This window comes from Atractosteus spatula, chromosome 11 (genome assembly GCF_055471065.1).
Source record: "Atractosteus spatula isolate fAtrSpa1 chromosome 11, fAtrSpa1.hap1, whole genome shotgun sequence".
Classification (NCBI taxonomy): domain Eukaryota; kingdom Metazoa; phylum Chordata; class Actinopteri; order Semionotiformes; family Lepisosteidae; genus Atractosteus; species Atractosteus spatula.
The window spans coordinates 3,814,718-3,832,749 of record NC_142716.1 but is presented as its reverse complement, the minus strand read 5'-3'; the positions used below and the strand labels follow the sequence as shown (position 1 = coordinate 3,832,749).

General features: G+C 45.7%; 2 protein-coding genes across 10 annotated transcripts in view; one reads left to right on the top strand and one right to left on the bottom strand.

Moving 5' to 3' along the window:
* ak5 (adenylate kinase 5) overlaps positions 1-874 on the top strand; it is a 62,394-nt gene extending 61,520 nt beyond the window's left edge. The window contains exon 14 of the mRNA XM_088926562.1: positions 88-874. Within this exon, the coding sequence (XP_088782688.1) occupies positions 88-153 (66 nt within the window). The 3' untranslated portion in view covers positions 154-874. The remainder of the gene's footprint in view (positions 1-87) is intronic.
* Positions 875-1,892: 1,018 nt separating this feature from the next.
* zzz3 (zinc finger, ZZ-type containing 3) overlaps positions 1,893-18,032 on the bottom strand; it is a 32,360-nt gene continuing 16,220 nt past the window's right edge. For 4 of the 9 annotated variants that reach the window (XM_088926554.1, XM_088926561.1, XM_088926556.1 and 1 more), the window contains exons 2-12: positions 16,348-17,924; positions 11,179-11,317; positions 10,869-11,016; positions 9,326-9,447; positions 8,910-8,981; positions 8,636-8,737; positions 6,813-6,908; positions 5,690-5,839; positions 4,448-4,582; positions 3,752-3,852; positions 1,893-3,313 (exon numbers count right to left, since the gene is read on the bottom strand). In XM_088926554.1, coding sequence (XP_088782680.1) covers positions 3,169-3,313; positions 3,752-3,852; positions 4,448-4,582; positions 5,690-5,839; positions 6,813-6,908; positions 8,636-8,737; positions 8,910-8,981; positions 9,326-9,447; positions 10,869-11,016; positions 11,179-11,317; positions 16,348-17,861 — 2,724 coding nt within the window. In that variant the 5' untranslated portion in view covers positions 17,862-17,924 and the 3' untranslated portion in view covers positions 1,893-3,168. Of the gene's footprint in view, positions 3,314-3,751; positions 3,853-4,447; positions 4,583-4,606; positions 5,840-6,812; positions 6,909-8,635; positions 8,738-8,909; positions 8,982-9,325; positions 9,448-10,868; positions 11,017-11,178; positions 11,318-16,347; positions 17,935-18,032 lie in introns of those variants that run through there. The other 5 variants (XM_088926553.1, XM_088926560.1, XM_088926555.1 and 2 more) reach the window with 3 other exon arrangements.

Below are 18,032 nucleotides of genomic sequence, written 5' to 3'. Positions count from 1 at the left end.
CTGTGCTGCTCAAAAATGACTACTGGTTTAGCTTTAAGGGATACACAGACAGTAGGGAGAGGGTAAAAGGCTCTTGTTGTCTTTCAGATCAATGCCGAAAAGGCCCCCGATGAAGTGTTCCAGCAGGTGTGCCAGGTGATCGAATCCTGTTAGCGATTGAGCTCGGGGACAGCAGCCCCGACTCCGAGCGCAAAGCCGTCCGATAGCTGCAGGCGGGTGCTGCTCACTCAGGCGACGCCCCCCCCCCCGGCCGGATCGCAGCTGCTCTCCTCCGCAACGCCGCTTCAGAAGCATCGAGTCCCGCATTTGGAAAGTAATGCATGTTTGAGCACACTTGTAGACACTCGCAAAAACAAATGACTACAGCAGTGTATCGCACTACAGTGAGTGGTGGGAAAAAAACAAACATTAACGCTATCAGGCGGTTGTGGTTCACTCGTCTCTGTGCTACTCCCAGCGTCCCCTCTCCCACTGCGCCAAACAAAAAGTTGAAGTGTTGCCTCATGTACTGTATATAAATAATTATCCCGTCATTCTGTCCATGCTGCTGTGAAACTCTCCAATGAAATACTCAATAGAAAAAGGCATGAGTGTGGCTTTCAACAGATACTAACAAAATAAGATAAGCTGTCAAACTGCTTTTAAGCACCAGTGTTAGTATGATTGTTATTAATTGTCTGTGGCCAGTACAGCTTTGCTGCAGCTAGGATGCATGAGCAACTCTCCGTGTCTCACGGAGCCTCTACATCTCTCGCGGCACGAATTCCTTAGCAAATGGTGGCCTAATGGAAGAAATGGGTTTTTGCATTTTGAGTTGTATATTTACTAATGTTATTCGGCATATTTATCATTAAAACTATTATGTGTTTTAAAAGGGCAGTTTATCGTTTTTTTCAGGGGTTTCTCTGGGTGGCGCGGCTGCCTCCTCCCTAAGAAAGATGTGCCGGCAAGGTCACGTAGTCAAACTGTGTGTAGGAGAGCCTGTGTCATGTCTGGTGCCCAGTGCCCCTGGGTGGGCTGTGGGGTACCACAACCCTTGTCACTAACAATCAGCTTTCTGGAGGGACAGATGGAAGCTCTCCAGGATTTAATACATGTAAAAAACTTTCTTTTGGATTAATCATTATTTTCCGACTGGGGGACAACATTGTGTGGTACACATTATACTTGTGAGATGAGCCTTGGGGTGAATTTCCTATTTCTTAGGTAAGGCACATAGGGTGGTTAATTTCCAAATTCCCCATTTATTTCCAAGGGGTCCAAGGGGTACAGTGTAAAATGTATTAACACTTTTATACAACAGTCCACTTTCATACTTTTATTATGGCAACCTATATGAACACCCTATCTACATAAAATCTAATTCTTAGAGTTGCTCTTTGTATCCTTTGATCCAGTTAAGCATAAATCTTAACTGTTTCACACCTGAACGACTAACCATTTGGTTAAGGTCTTATAACGCTGAAATGGGACATTTCCTTTTTAATTCAACACGCGTTAGTAGAAAACCCAGATGGTGTTAAAAGCTCCAAATATTCCAAAATATTTTTCAACGATTTTACCTTAAAAAAATTATTAAACCTGTCAAACGTTTTACCTTTAAAAATAATTAAAATCCAAGATTCTCCAGGGCAAGGGTTACATATATCCTTCGAATGAAACACCAAACCCACCTGAAGTAAATGGCAAAAGATTCGAGAGACTACTTGACACGAATCCCCCAAACCTTATTAGGCGATGTATTATCAGAAGAGACATTTTGGATTTTGAAACAGTCGGGCTGATGTGTCATGAAGGAAGAGCTTACAGTCGGCATTCAGCTAGGGTCAGACTGGAGCTGCTTGGAGCCCGACAGAAAGAGGAAATGGAAAAAGTCCAGGACTCAGGCCATATAGAAAGACTATTTCCACATAGTTTTATTTCCACAGTTCTCCTGACAATTTTACATTATTTAAGAACATACTGTATACACAGATACTGAAGCAGGAAAAAAAACCCTTACAAAATGGTCTAATTGAAGCACAACAAAATCTACTGGTATAAAAGAATGCAGGTGAACCTCTGCTCACTGCGGTGACTAACCCTTTTTTTTTCTTTAAATAGATAATAAAAATACAATCTTTTATGGACCTTGTGCAGACTGCAAAATTAGGGAATCTACATACATGATTAGGCAGTTTCATCGACGAGCTGCAATGTCAACTCGCACTGCAGAGGCAGAAAGGCTGTGTAATTCATTCAGCTGATAGGTGGAAACTCCAAGAAATGTTACACAGTTACTACCACTGGCTACTTCTTTTTCACCATATAATGTACACACCACATGTTTTACAACAGTACATATTTTTAAAAAACGACTGGATGACACCTCTACCTTCTGAATCTGGGGAAACTAAGAGCAGCAGTGTGCTGCACGCCGCTCTGCGCTTCTCTTCTGTTGGTGTAGTGCTTCTGTGTTGGTAAGCAAATGAGTTTAGTGAAGTTTCGATATCAAAAAAAGAACAAAATAACCAAAAGACGTGATAAAGCAGCTTTTAGTGAAAAGGGGACCACGCTGTTGACAACTGCAGGGTCCACAAACATGTTTTAAGAACATTATTGGATTAGCAAACACTGTGATTGGTTAAAAACCTAGTATGAATCAAAATGTCCGTCCCTGTTCCATTTCTAACTCAGGACAAAATGGCAAGATACCTCACTGATTCATTTATAAATACTTATCTACAGACACCTAGCTATATCATGTTACCTTTTGTTATGATAAAGAGACTGAGGCTCCTTGTCAGAGAAACGTTTGTGTTGTCAGAGGTGTACTAGACAGCGAGCTCATCTACGCCCTCGAGTCCGTCAGCTGACCACGTGGGGGTCCAGCGGCATCACCTAAAACGCAAGCCTCTGGAGGCGCCTCTTTTAGCTGGCCCAGGAAGGAATGTTGCTGCGTCTTCTGACGTCGTGCCGTTTTTAAAGACCTGTGACCGCTAGGACGGCCGCACAGAGGTTTGGCCATGACACACCTGTGGAAGCTGTCCTACCCGGTTTTCGACCGCGTGTGGGAGAGCGCCACCGTCCGGTTTCCAATCCAAGCCCGGAACGTCGACAATGGAGCCATTGGCAAATTTCCCCGTTAATAAAGGACGTCGAGCCTTCGGACCGCTGTCTTTGCCCCTGTCATCTGTTGGCGGGGAAGTAGTTGGGATCAAGGTAGTTGTAGCCTGTGCTGTGCGGCATGCAGTAGTCTCTGTCTAGAAACGTCTCCGCTCGGTAAATGGCCTCCAGGGTGTGGTCAGGCTTATGGGTCTCCGTCTTCAGTAAGCTGTCAAAAGCAGCGAGACGCACACAGAGCGTTAGACGTGCAAACATGACGAAGCAGCGCCACTGCAAACCTGCTAAAAGGGGCGAGAAGTCTCGCACAGCAGTTTGTGCGACTCCTCAAGCGAAAAGCCGTCTTAAGGCGTCATGGGCTGGAAGGACAGCTTCCCCGATGACAACTCCAGCAGTCTGGTTTTCGACCACATGAATAAGGGAGTTGACATGGGAGCGCCAACCTAAAGCAAGTGCAAAGTTAGGGGCCTGGACTCACCAGTTTAGTCTCTTGACGCAAGACACTAGCTGCAGGCTGGAGAGATGCTACACCCTCCTTGGTGTCGAGAAAGCTGCTTACAAATGAGGAGGGATCCCCCCCGCCCCCAACACACACACCCACATAAAAAAACATGGCATCTGAAATAAAACCTGATCTGTATGGGCTTACCAGTCCGAACAGCTGGTGCAGAAATCGATGGCGTTCTCTGGTGAACAGTCCTGACAGTGCCACCGCACTCCCTGAATAGGCTCCACCCCACAGTTGTCACACTGCCAAACAGCCAACAAAGAGCAGGACAGGAAACGCATAAGAACAGAAGAAAACAAGTGAAAGGAGGCCACATGGCTCCTCTAGTCCTTTCGGTTGTTAGCGGCTGACTGATCCCAGGAAGCTTTTTGAAAGAACCTAAGGTATGAGCTCCAACGATGTGAATGTTTGCTCCACACCCCCACCACCCTTTGTGTCAAGTATCTCCAGTTATTCCACGCTCTTTTTACTGTTCACTCTGAAGATGTCCTGTGGGCTGACTCTGTCAGTGCCTTTGAGGATTTTGAATATCCGCATCGGGTTCCCTGGGAGTCGTTTCTGTTTAGCACTAAAAAGGTTCAGTTCCTTCAGGCAATTCTTTTCAGGACTGATTTATCAACACTGACCCAATAATCAGCATCAGTATGACAGACGGACCTGGATGAAACACAGGATCACCGGGATATTCCTAGTTTAATTATAAATAAAAAATGACTGCAAGACATGTTTAATAAAATTCCTGTGCATATAGCACCCAGACAACCTAAATCCAGATACACTAAGGAATCGAGTCATTTTAAGAATCTGTTGGGAACTAAAGCAAATCTCTAAACTCACCTTAAATCCAATATGTTGCACCAACGAGTTTTCAGCACACATTTCATGGAGTTTCTGTTTCTTCAACTTCTTCAGCTGCATCAACTCTTTGTACTCCGGTAAATGTCTGTACTCCACCGGGATGCTTTCCTCATCCTGCAGGAAAGGAAATTCAGCATACACTGGAGATCACCGACTGCATGCAGAAACCGAGCCCTACTGACGCACGTGCAGAGAGAAACATCACAGCAGGTGTATGAGCCCAGGAGCTGGTGTGCTCCAAAAAAGCATATTTAAGAGGACTCCAGTGAATATCTGAAATCGTTACAGAGCACGTTTTAAAAAAAACAAAATTCCAATTAAAGATGTCAGCACTTTCTGTGTATTACATCTACAAGCTGTGGATGCAAAATAAAATGTCTCCTCATATGAAGTGAAGACACTAGCACCTAGAAGTTTACTGTCAAGACAAAATAAATCAAGTATATGTCATCTTCCAAGCAAATTTACAACCTACCAAAAAAAAGGAATCTGACAGCCCTAGTCACAAGTACAGTGATATTAAGGCTCCCTCTTGTGGTGTAATTTTGCTACAGCTCCTGTCTCTGAAGAAGGTTCAACAATCTGTTTCCTCAGTGCACTGCAGAGAGTCTAATACACTAAAGAAAGACATGGTCTTCCAGTTCTCTTTAAAGAATTGAGAAGTGCAGAGCACTGTGTTATCCTTGTGCACAGGATAATAATGGATCCCTATGGAATACAGTAATAATACATTAAGCACTATGGTGGTATACACAAAAAAATGGGCAAATGAAAGTCACACTGAGCTGAACATCTGTTCAACACCCTAATCTTGTCCTGTTCTCTGATGTCCATGTTTTCTTAAAATACACTGTTCTTGACATTTTTCGCATAAGTAAACGGGCAGAAAATGTTCCATTAGAAAAGGCAGTCTGACGCTCAATCACTTAAGTAATAACATTCGGAAAACCGTACAAACAAATGGCCTTGAGATTCTCACATCCAAACGAACATGGATTCTTGTGGCTTTCGAAGACCGAACTACTGAGAACATTTCTTGTGGGAGAGATGCTTTATTTTTACAAGACGCCCAATGAAAAGTGATCGATGACCCAGACAGCCTTCTGTCCCGTCAAGCCAGAATTCCAGGTGCGGATGCAGGGAGGGTTGTTCATCCGTATGACGGGGGTGTGACGCCGCTACAGTACAGCACAGCTAAGCCGAAACCCGCGGCCCACTTACAGACTCCTCGGCCGCCGCGTCCTGGAGGTTACTGTAAAAGCTGGACCTGTCGTCGTCGTCGTCCATGTACACTGGTGGCTCGTAGGAGGTCATGAAGGTGGAGGGTCTGTACAGGTGCTTGTTCAGGTGGTGCTGCCTCTTGTTGGACGCCTACAATGAGCACTTCTGTTTAAGTACAACATGCTCCCCAGAGCACAACCATCAGCTGATCCTTTTCAAGGTGCCCTGCCTGTATTCCTAACGTAAGGCGCTATATAAAGAGCATCTACAATCTCAACACGTCCTTCACGTCTCTTAACCTTCAGGCATGTGGGGTGTCTGCTTGTGGGTCTGACTGGGGAGTGTCCAATCCTGGCCTTTGTGTCCGCAGGCTTTCATTCCAATGTCACTCTTAACAAGATCAACTAGCCTGTTCTTGGCTTTAACAGTTTCTCCCAGCTCTCCTGGTGCTGCTGTTTTAAAGAGACCTAGAAAACCTGCAGACACACAGGTCATCCAGGACCAGAACTGGACAACCCGGTTCTGACTAGCTGGGTCAAGATCAAGATGCCCCTCAGATCACATCTGCATTCATTTGCAGAACCCGTTCTTATGGAAAGAAGCATATCTAGGATATATTTTGCTAGTCCAAAATAAAAAAACAAAATCACATTTCATTATTCCCCTATCTTTTTTTGGTGTGAGCTCTCAATCTTTATTTTCAGTATTTGTGCCTGTACTTTTTTTTTATTCAGTTAAAAAAACATTCAATAATCATTATAAATAAAAATAGTGGGTTAAGGATTAATCAAGATGTTTGGGGAAAAAAACACAGCTAATGAAACAGAGCTAACCTAGACAGCCATACAGTTTTAATGTAGGATGGTAAAAGACGTCCAATTTAATTAGATTAAACCTTTCATTATTTTTTCTAATTTGAACAAGAAATCTTTCAACATCCAATACAATTTTTCTCCCTTTTGTCATTACTGTGCTGCTTTTCATTAACAGTGACTACTTAATGAGTTGAGAGTACAGAGGGGTTTAGAAGTAATCACAGCTCATTATGGTGTTCTGCACAATGCTTTGTAAAAATGTTATATCACTGAACAAACAAAAGGAACAAACCGATAGTATCCATTACCTTTTTGCTATACATGCAGAGATTGGGAGTCCTTCCTGGTACTGGAATTCCAGCTTTTGTCAGTTTTATAAAGTACTTCTGTACCCTACTGGCTACCTGCAAAGAGACCAACAACTGCTAAAGCATTCTTATCCCCCAGGGAAGAAGATCAACAGAACACGATTATATGAACAGAGGATAAATCAAATTCCTCTGAACCCCACAACGGACATGAACAAAGGGATAATGAGGAAAAATGTTAAACACGTTCTCCTCTTCCGCTACGAACAAGCAGGGCCGCCGACAGTTTCCTTAGAGCGATGCACCCTTCAGATCCTGCTGCTTTCACAGAGGGTGCCAGTGCCTGGGCTCGCAAGGGCCAAGAGGTGAAAGGGCACTGTCTCCCACAGCATCTGTGGAGCGGAGCTGCTGTGAACAGTTACTCTGGGGTCCTCGTACGGGAGGAACATCCATAAACCGGCTACAAATAATATAGCACTACAAATAAACAAAACTGTGCTTAAGAGCATAAAGGGGTACTATAATATTTTTCATGCTGCCCATCTGATTTCTAAACAAACACCATTTCTCACAAACACCAACACAGCGGTTCTCAGTCCCGGTTTCGAATGTGGTTTTTGCTCCAGCAGAGTCCTTCGTCACGGGCTAATTGTGTTCATTTTTTTAATATTTTGGGTATATTTGTAAATTTGCTCATTAAATTAAACATTAAATTTGTAATTGGTATCAACCCAGTACACCCGTATTTTTGAATAACGGAAGCCAACTTCAGAACTACGAAGAAGTCGTTCCAAAAATTTTTTGGGGGGAATCCTCCGCCAAGTAGAGAGTGAAAAAGAAGGCGTTTCGTATCGAGTGTTCAAATCACAGTGCACTAACTAGTCCGGGTGAAAGCAAGCACAGAGCCTGCAGAGTGGCAGGAGAGACGTGTACGATACAGTTCACTGCGTCTCGATTCACGTGTTGTTCTCCTTCGTGTGCGCTCTTCCTTAACGTAAACATATTTCTGGTTTAGACTTCACCACGGACCCTGAAGGTGTTGAGAAAATGAAACCTGGGTGTGTGTAATTACACCAAAAGCAAATGAAGTGGTTACTGTACAGTACTACATTGAGGTCTGATTAATGATGTCTGACCAGGTAATCTGTGTTTTAATACTAAAAAGACAAATCACAGTATAAATGTTATTATTGTTTCTTTTTATCATTTTTTGTGAAAAAAGTAAAAGTAGGGGTGACATTTTGGGGGGGGCCGAATTTTTGGAATTTTTCCCCATAAGAAATAATAAAATTAGTCCTTTTTACGAATTTTTTCTGTACGAAAGGGTTTCTGGGAATGAATCACCTCCAGAAGAAAAGGTGCACCAACTTCTGAATCTCAGAAGATTCAGGTGTGTTGCCAAAAATATAACAAATACCTCTGCAGAGGAAAAATGGTCACTGTGAGACAAGTCTAACATTGTGCCACTCCCACCACGGGCGTGTCCGACGGGACCACACCCACCACGGGCGAGTCCGACGGGACCCCTCCCACCTGTGTATTCAATTAGTAAAACCTGTTCTGTGAGAAGCAACAATCAATTCATGGAGGAGTGTTGTACAAATTGTGGTAAACAGTACCCTTGAAGGAGGATATTTTTGACACTCAGAACTGACCAAAGAAGCCAGCTAAATAAACATCTAAGCAAGTAAGCAGCTCAATGATGTCATCGATCTGCACCGGAGATGTAGAGCTCAGCTGCAGTGAAAACCAGCCTCCAGGACCAGAGTTAGAAACCGCTGACCTCAATAACCTCAGCAAGCCAAAAGGGAATCAGGAAATACCTGCTTTGCTGTTCTGTTACCAAGTTCATCTGCTATTTTCTGCCACCGTTTAGACTCAACTTCTTCCGGAGGGAATTTCAAGAGGAGCTGCTCCAGCTTTTTCTGCAAAGCAGAATGAAACAACAAGACAGGTGGTTATTAAAGAACAACTTGCATGTCGCAGTGTAAGATTCCCACAAAGAGGGGAAATTCAATATTTCAATCTGAGGATTTCCAAAACTAACACTTCAATTAATTGAGATTTATGTCTGATTAACAGGTGCCCCTTGCTTACCTGTTCTTCCACTGTCCAGAGCTGGTTGAAGGTGTCAGGTTTACTCTGATCACAGACCCTCCCTCTTATCATCTGCTGAGCAAAAGAAAAAAGGTTGGCAAATTTGTCACTGCAAGACCTTGGGATCAATGACTACTTTAAAAATCCAGTTTCACCATACGTCTTTACCACTGTCATATTAAGAATCAGAGTTTTTCACGATACACACGAAAAAACTCAAAACTGACAGAAGCCACGGGGGTTTCACAAACTGGCATCAACTGAACTGTTTTACAAATGTGAAAGAAGATTAAAAAGCTTTTTTTGCAAGAGCTGCCCTGCTCTTGAATTGCTCCTGTCCATACACGCACCATGCAGAGTCCCATCTCAAACACTGCAGGGCTGTTATATCACACGGGCTGAAGAGCCACACACACCTGCGTCCTGCTGCCCGATGCCAGGTCTGGGCCGTCGCTGGAAGGCAAAGCCGAGTACAAAGCAGAGGACTCTGCTTCCTTTTTGGAATCCAGAGGACTTTTTGGTCGGGCAGGCAATCCCACTGATGAGACAAAAGCACTATACACACTGCCTTGCAAAAGTAGTAGGACCCTGGCAAGCTGTTTTCACATTTTGCTGCTTTAAAGCTTGCAGTCACGACACTTTGAAATTTCAATTTATGTTATACACGCAACCTACTCCAGAAGTTCAAAATAACAAATAGTATGAGAGAAGAATGTACAAATCGTGACTGCATAAGTTTTCAAACACTTAATACCTTAACAAGCCACACAAATAGTTGAAGGGCCTCTGTGTGCAGCGATATTGGTTCTCATGATTTCAGAACAAAAATACCCGTCTCTGTGAGGCTTTTTGGTCAGGGGTCAAGTAACTGAACACCACAGATCAAGAGAAGGGTACAAAAAATAAACCATAAGGCCATCCCTCCCAACTGAGTAACTGGGCAAACAGGAAACCGATGTCACTGTGAGGCCAAACAACAAATTCGGAAGAGCTGTAGAGTTCAATGACTGAAATAGTGGAAAATGTGCAGTCGGTAATATCCCAGTCATTCCGCCAAGCCGCCTTAGAGAGCAGAGTGGAAATCCGTTTTGTTCTGGTGAAGGCTTAAAAACTGAGGTGAAACTTCACCATTCAGCAGAACAATGATCTAAAGCCCAAGGCCAAAGCTACAATGGAGTGTCTGAAGAATAAGAAAGCGAATGTCTTGAGCGGTCCTGACTCGAATCCTGTTGAGAGTCCGTGCCGTGACTTGCAAACTGCTGTCCATACGCGAGCAAATCTTCCTGGAGGAACGGGCAAAGAATATACAGGCCGGGGTGCAAAGCTGATAGACGTGTCCAAAGTGACTCGTGGCTGAAATTAATGCCAGAGATGCTTCCACCAAACATCGAGTTCGCTGAGTACTTATGCAATCGACATATTTCAGTTTTTTCCTCTTTAGTTTTTGCTCACATTTACTGTAGCTTACCCCTATAAGCACTCAGATTGTGCTTTCAGGTTTTGAGTAATTTATTCATTTGAAAAATAAACCTAATTTTGTAATTTGACAACAGGGGACACCACAGAAAAGGTCTGAGTACTTTTGTAGGCCCCCCATTCAACAGCCTCTAAATATGGTGAGAAAGGAAAAGCACTTGAAGCATCATAAAAAGAGAAAGCTGAGGAAAAAAAAGCACTTTTCCTGTTCAGCTGAAAGTCAACACCTACACGTGCATTATAACCCTTCTGCTTGGAGGAAAGGCTAAACTAAAACAGAAATGGCCTTAACAGCTGATCAGAATCAGTCCCAAGTGCTCGATCCCAACCTACTGCTGCATTTCGGGATTTCCCAGTACAGCTACAGGTGACATGGAGAAACCACTGCAGCACGGTCTTTGACAGAAAGACAGAACCGCGGATCCCTTTCAATTACAGCAACTGCAATCACTTCTTTACGGGAAATCCATTTTGACGTTTTACCTTTGTCAAATATGAGCTTTAGCCTCCTAGTGTTGCGTTTTTTGTTGCGGAACTCCTTCTGAAAGTCTCCGAGGCCAGAGGTGTACTGGTCCCAGGCAATCTCGGGCAGCTGGACGACGCGCTGTGGGCAAGGCAAGCCGACACTCACCTGGAGGACAGGGGACAAGTCACTGCACCCCAGTGCCTTCAAGGGCTGAGAAAGGCGCCCAAAAGGCGCCCAGCACAACCAATCAGAACCAGCACCGCCAGCCCCGCCCCCAGTCTCCTTGACAACCAGGCTGTTTGTCGATGCCGCCCTGGCTCTCTGTACCTGCTTTTGGAGTTGCTCTACAAACCCAACAGGGTTACTGAGGGCTTCTTTCTGGCGCCGGGCCAGACACTCCAGGTCCAGGATAGCTTGAGTGCGCTGAGCCTCCAGCACAGCAATGGTCTGAAGCAACCTCTGGTAACTAAAAGGGAACAACATGCATTATTAAGGCTTTCTTCCCACAAATACTTACACAACAAAACGAATGCCCGAAACGGTTAGTACCTGGATAATACATAATTCATCGCAGCAGTGGAAAAACGCATTATAAAGTCATGTGTACAGAACAGCACGTTCGCTCTGCTCTCACGTTGCCTTCAGTGATCAGAGGGAAAGGGACGGCAGCAATCTGATTAACAGACTTCACTCAGGAGCTTGATTCACCGACTTATTTGACTGGAGGGGAAGCACCCACATGATTTCATCAGGTACTGACAAGCATGCTAAAGCCGCTTTATTTAAAGGGGAACAGCGACATTATTTTTAGATTTTGGGGTCAGAAAGAATCGGCATTGATGAGTGCATTTCAAAACAACAGTGAAAAAGTAAAACGTAAAATGTACGAGATTCAGAACCAGCCTACAAACCTTCCTGTGACGTGAAGCGGCCTTATTACAGGAACAGGTAAAGGCTGTGGAGCCTTCTTCAGGTGTCGCCTTTAGAAACATTGTGTCTCTTTTCTTTTCAGCATGGAATAAACCTTTACCTGTTCCTTTGCAGCCTACGCATGCTGACACACCTCCCTACTTGAACGTACTACATTGTAAACAAGCAGGCTTGTGAATACATCTCTTTTAATCCAACCAAAATATTGCTCTCGATTCCGAGACCGTTTTTACCAAAAAATACTGCTTCCCTATTAACCCTGCACGCAGATCACGTTGGAACATTTCTGCGGCGAAATGTCTGCTGCACAACCTGTACTTATCCCCTCGTACACCACAGTATATCAATCATTACAGTGACTAGTGAGCAGGAAGGGCCACACCACGTCGCAATTTTGCACAAACTCTTGCGCTCGCCTGTAGCGAGACTAGGGGTTTGCAACATCAATGGAGATCATGCGGTACTTTCACAAAAGCTCACGATTTTGAGCTTCATTCGAAATGTCAAGGGATTTATTTCGTTACAGAGATCTGAGAAATTGGGACCGCAGTTCTCCTTTAAAAGCCTCCTCGGGCGCCGCCCTAGTTGTGCTGCAGCTCAAAGGTGGCCACTGTACTAGAAGGGCCGAAGGCCCACCTCTCGATTGTGCCTGTTCCGAGATATGGAACGAGCGTGCATCACTTCAGCACTCGTGGACTGAGACCCTGCAGGTCTGCAAGCAGGTGTGGGGATTTCCCATCCACATGATTAGCTCAATTAGTTCTCAAGAAACTGGGGCGGTCTTTCCCTGGCATACGGCTACAAAGAAACGGACACTCCTCTGTGACTCCTGAATGCGTTCCCATTCAAATACTTATTTTTTTGCCACTTTAAAAACATGGTTGTAGTTATGGGCCATGGAACTATTTTAAGTCACGCAGAAACACAAGTTCACAGCCCCCCCCCCCTCAGCACCGCAGTCTGGCGCCGTTTCCAGTGGACGCACACCTCCAAGTGCAGGGAGTGACTTAAAAGGGGAAAATTCCATTTTCAAGTTCCGAGCATTTCAATATACATACAGGGTTCAGGAAATGAACCTTCTCGGAAATGTGAGAAGTGACTGTACAGGAAAAATGACCTGCTAAAGGAAGTTCTGGGGTAATAAATCCAATAGAAAGAAAGCATCACGTGACTAAAGGCTAGTAGACTATTTAAAGCTCTTCTCTGGAAGTTATTTTTCTTGGCACTTTACGTTTTCCCCTGAAATACTTTATCATATTACCTGAACTCATATTTTGTTAATCGCTATTAACAGGGTTACAGCGCAAGTATCTGGGATCTAAGTTCACATCTAGCAGCAATGGCTTACTGTGGCCAATCTGGATGTTGCTCACCGATAAGCTCATAGAAAAATTCCCTTGAGGACAAGAATACTTTACCGTTTGTCATTTTCCAAAACTACATTTAGACGTATGTTTTGTCTGTACTCCAGAGACAAAACATACGTCACACTTGCTAAACATGCCAACACTATACGCACCGCAAATACAACACATTACTTTAAATTTTGTTCACCTGTTTTCCAGCATTAAAGCACAGGGGCGCTGGGTTCAGTTCTAGACCTGGGGTGCTACCCGTGTTCAGTTCTAGACCTGGGGTGCTACCCGTGTTCAGTTCTAGACCTGGGGTGCTACCCGTGTTCGCCTGGATTTCCTTTGGTCTCATCCCTCAGTCCAAAAACATACTAGACTTACTAGTAGGCTAAATGGCTTCTGGGAAAACTGGCCCTGGTCTGAGTGTGTGTGTGTGCCCTGCGTGTTGGGCTGGTGACCCATCCAGGGTGTATCCTGCCTTGTACCCACTGCATGCTGGGATAGACTCCAGCTCCCCTGTGACCCTGAACTGGAAGGTGAGAAGACATATGGATGGAATTAGTTCTTGCTTCAGCCCGTTTCCACATACCCATTCGGTGAACAGCATCGCTTTAGTGACTTAGTGGCAGCTGCCAGAGCCTCACACTCCCTAAACACGTCGAGATCGAGAAAAATGTCTTCACGTGTGACTTATCTTTATTATAAGTTATAATATCAACAAAATCCTTCAACTGAACGAGCTTTAGTTGCTTCGTGAAAGAAATCTTCAAAATTTCAAAACTGAAATTCGATGCAAATTGGTAATCAAGATTTAAAATGCCCATTTTAAATGATTTTTTTAACCTTAAGATTGAAATGACAGAACGATTAAACGACAACGATCGGATAAAAATCTAGATCAGAACAAAGTCGTATTGTTATGTAAGAGATTGCAAACATTGCATTTAAAAGGCTCAGAGTAAAAAGACAGAAGAGTCAGAGCTGTTCAGAAGTGTCTGTGGGTACAGGACTTCTGCATTTTTTCCACACAGTTCACCACTCACCCATTTACAAGAAATTGCTAAACATTTCAAAATGACTTAGTGCAACTATATAAACACCTTCCAGAAATGCGACGTTGCTTTTATTCCTCACGGCTGGAAGTGGATGCACTCCTACCAGGAATTTGTTTTCAATGTATACACTTTTGATTTATGAGCCACTTGTCAGGAATGAATCTGTCGTGTAAATCGAGACTAACCAAATGATAGATCCTACCAATACATGTTTTAATGTAACATCATGTCTCAAACTCAAAAATGCGTCATTGAATCTGAGGTTAAGTACAGCCAGCCACTCGCTTCTCAGAGGAACCGTTAGGACTGTGAAGCGGCAGTTAAAAGCCAATATTCTATTCACCCTTTCTATGGATCAAGCGTGCTTTTTACAGCACACATGCACCCCAGAAGCCGCTTCCTGTTTGCACTGTTAACTGAAATGACAAAGCGCTGAGCAAGATGCCGTGAAACAGATCCTGAGCTTTAACGCCATCTATCGAGATGTTCTTTAATTGCAGGGAAAAGAGCACTGGGCAGATCAATCAGAGGATTTATATGAACATCAAAATCTGAGCAGGAAAAGCATCCACCCTTTCCCGGTGACACGCTGATCCCCATACCCCCCTGGAAAGCCCAATCCAATCCCCTCTGTTACAGGCAGGCTCAAGGGCGTGCAGTTCTGCTGCTCAGTGCTTTGAGGCTTCAGCCTTATTGTTTCCGAACTGAGCTTCTGCACGTTCGCTGACACACCTTCCCTTGCCTGACGGACAAGCTGAAGAACGCAGAGACATCGTTTTGTTTCCACAAGGAGGTTCAGCACCCCGCCAGGGGGTCCCGCTGCTCAGAACCCCTTGCCCTCTCTCGGCACAGTATGGCAGGCTGACAGGCGGACCCGCTGGCGATCGGCGCAGAGGGAGCAGCCTGCCCAAGTGCGACGGCCTCAACCCTCAATCCTGAAACAAGCACGCTGCCGACAGCGGGGGGGGGGGGGGCACGACTGCCTGTCCTGCAATGGAAATGAACTATCGATCTGTTTTGCCTCATCACCTTAACTGACGTGCAATTCCAAGACATGGTCCTCAGCTCCGGAGCTGTTAAAAGGGCTTTAGTTCACTGGAAACCTGTTATTCCCACAAATTAATACGGCAAATAGAAAATGCTTTGGATTCGCAACAGAACGCTGTGGGCTGACTTGGCTAAGTGCAAAGGAATCCAGTGCACTTTGCTCAGATTAAAAACAATCAGAAGGGCTCATGGACATTAACACGTTAATTAGTATCATAATTCGTTCTGAGCTGCACTTTCTGACAAGTTAAGGCCCGAATTTAAATTGATTTGGTTGCTCTTTTGTTGCACATAAGTGGTATGAAATTACACACCTCGGTCTTTCTGAACTAGTAATAGCTTTTAACTACTGTAGAGCGGATTTCAGTACTTCACCAGACAACAAGACAATATCAGAGTGGACCTTAATGTTTCAAGCACTCAAAGAGCAACTCTCGCGATGGAAAATGAAGCACTGACCTGAGACCTGAGCCTTTAAAATCACTTGCTATTCAGATTCTACTGCAAACAGAAATTTGCTCTCTGGGCATGCTTTTATAAGCACTTTTAGACCAAAATGAATTCCTGAATGAACAGAAATGAACACACCTTTACACATTTTCTAATGGGACATAGTAAAAGGACCATGTTGCTCCAAGTAATAGTTAATGTCACGTGCCGAGAAGCAAGCCAAGTGTGGTTTATAGAATACACAGCTCAGGTCCTCTTAATCTACGCCTTTTACAAGTCTATCATTGAAGCACAAGATAAGCTGGTTATTCCTTCAAGTTTAAACCTCTTTGCGGCGCTCAAAATAAATAAAGCGTGCCCTGCCAACACCGCGCTCCTCTTATGTTGCTGTCCTGCGGTCCACATCCTCTCCAAAGAATTTGGGACACTTCACACTGCAACGACGCCTTACAGTCCACACAGTGCTGACCAAATCATCTGCAAGATGTGCCAAGGGTCTCCCTCTCCTCCTACTTTATTCTGTTACGAACCAACAACAACAACTCATAACTTTTACATAACGTTTTACCAAACAAATCGGAGCAACAAGTAGAAGCACACTGTACAGTACACCTGCAAGTAGCGACAAAATGCATGATAAGTTACCACGTTTTTACACATACTCTTTGCTGTGTTTCAAAGCCAAATGATCCGACTCAAAATAATAGACATCGGGATCTTCCTCATCCTCGTCTTCCTCCGTGGCGTGGCTGCTCACCAACTCTTTGGCGGATCTCGAGAGTCTGCTGTCCGACAACCCTGACTCTCCCGTTAACTTAACCGTTACGTCCCCGTGCTCGCCAGGGGGGCCCTGCCCGTCGCAGGGGGCCGGGTCCGGTTTCGCGCCGGGCTCGCTGTCCGACTTGGCTTCGCCGGACGGCAGATTCCGGTTCTCTGTGCCCTCCTTCTCTTCCTCCTTCGCCGGCCCGCTGTCCCTAGAGGGAGAGTTCAGCTTGTGAGGGCTGCCCCTGCTGCAGGCGGCCCTCCTCGGCGAGGTTCTCAGTGTGTATCTGTGTTCTTGAGGTTCCGTGAAAGAGGCCGCCTCAGCGGGGCTGCCATCCAGCCCCACCGGCGGCTCGGGTTCTCCTGAGGTTGGTTTGTTGTCCTGTACAGCACATAGGCCACCATTGGTATTTTCCACGCCACACTCCCTGGCCGAGCCACCGCCGCCGTCCCCCACCACGTCGACCTCTTCCTCTGGCTCCTTTCCCGCCGGCAGCTCCTCTGGCGAAGAGGCCGCCGCCGGCCGCGGGTGGGCGCGCTCGTTCTCGACCGCGGCTGAGCTGCCGGCGGTTGTTGTGGGAGCCGTGGGGGCGCTGGGCTCCGCCTGCTCAGAATGCGAGTTTGTACAAGGCACATCATCGGGGTCTAGGGCAGAGTCCGCCTTGCTGCCATTCAGCAGCGACAAAGACTTGTTCCGCGTGCTGGCAGGGACAGCACCGATATCCTCGGCGGGTTCACAGGAGCCCGCGCGGTGCGGTTTGGAGGCGTCTTCCGTGCAGTTTTTACCGTCATCCAAGTCTTGTTCGTCAAGCCCATTGGTCACCTGGCCGGCCTCGTCAGAAAACACAGGCTGGCTGTTTTTGCCCGCGGGGCTGTCGACCTTTTTGATCTCCCCTTTGTCGTAATCGTCCAGTAGAAGACAGCGTCGGGCTCGTTTCGGGCCGGGGGAGTCCTCGTCGCGTTCCGCCTCCTTGGAATCGCCCGCGGGTTTCTCGGGCTTGACCGGAGATTCTTCTTCCGAGCTGGGAGCATCCCCAGAGCGCGGGCAGCGTTTGATGCGCTTGAGGACGGGAGACACCTCCCTCGAAGGCCTCCGGTCGCAGTTGTCTGCTTTGTCAGGGTTCGAGTCTTTCTCAGAGGAGGAGAGCCCCCTCTTCCTGGGGCTCATCCATGATTCTCTAGAACCCTGCGGCTGTTTCGAGTCGGCTAGTCTGCTGGAGGTAGTCCCCTTAGAGGGCGGCTGCTGGCAGTCCTGCTTCTTCTTGGGAGACCGGGCTCTCTGCGGAGGGTTGGGCGAGGAATCCTCCGGGTGGGCAATGCTACGGTTTCTTAGGGTTCGACCACAAAAGTTGTCATCCAATCCATTAATCCCCACTGATGATCTTGTAACACGCGTGGATCGAGAAGCAGCCATACTATGGCAAATCCCTAGAATCTCCTCATCATGGTCCTCTCCACAGCATCGCTTAAATTGCACCTGCAAGAGACTGACACCCAGAAAAAGTTAAAACCAGAACACAGCCCAGGCAGCCACTGAGCACTGCACATGCAAAATGGTTTCATATCAATCTAGGGATTAAAAACA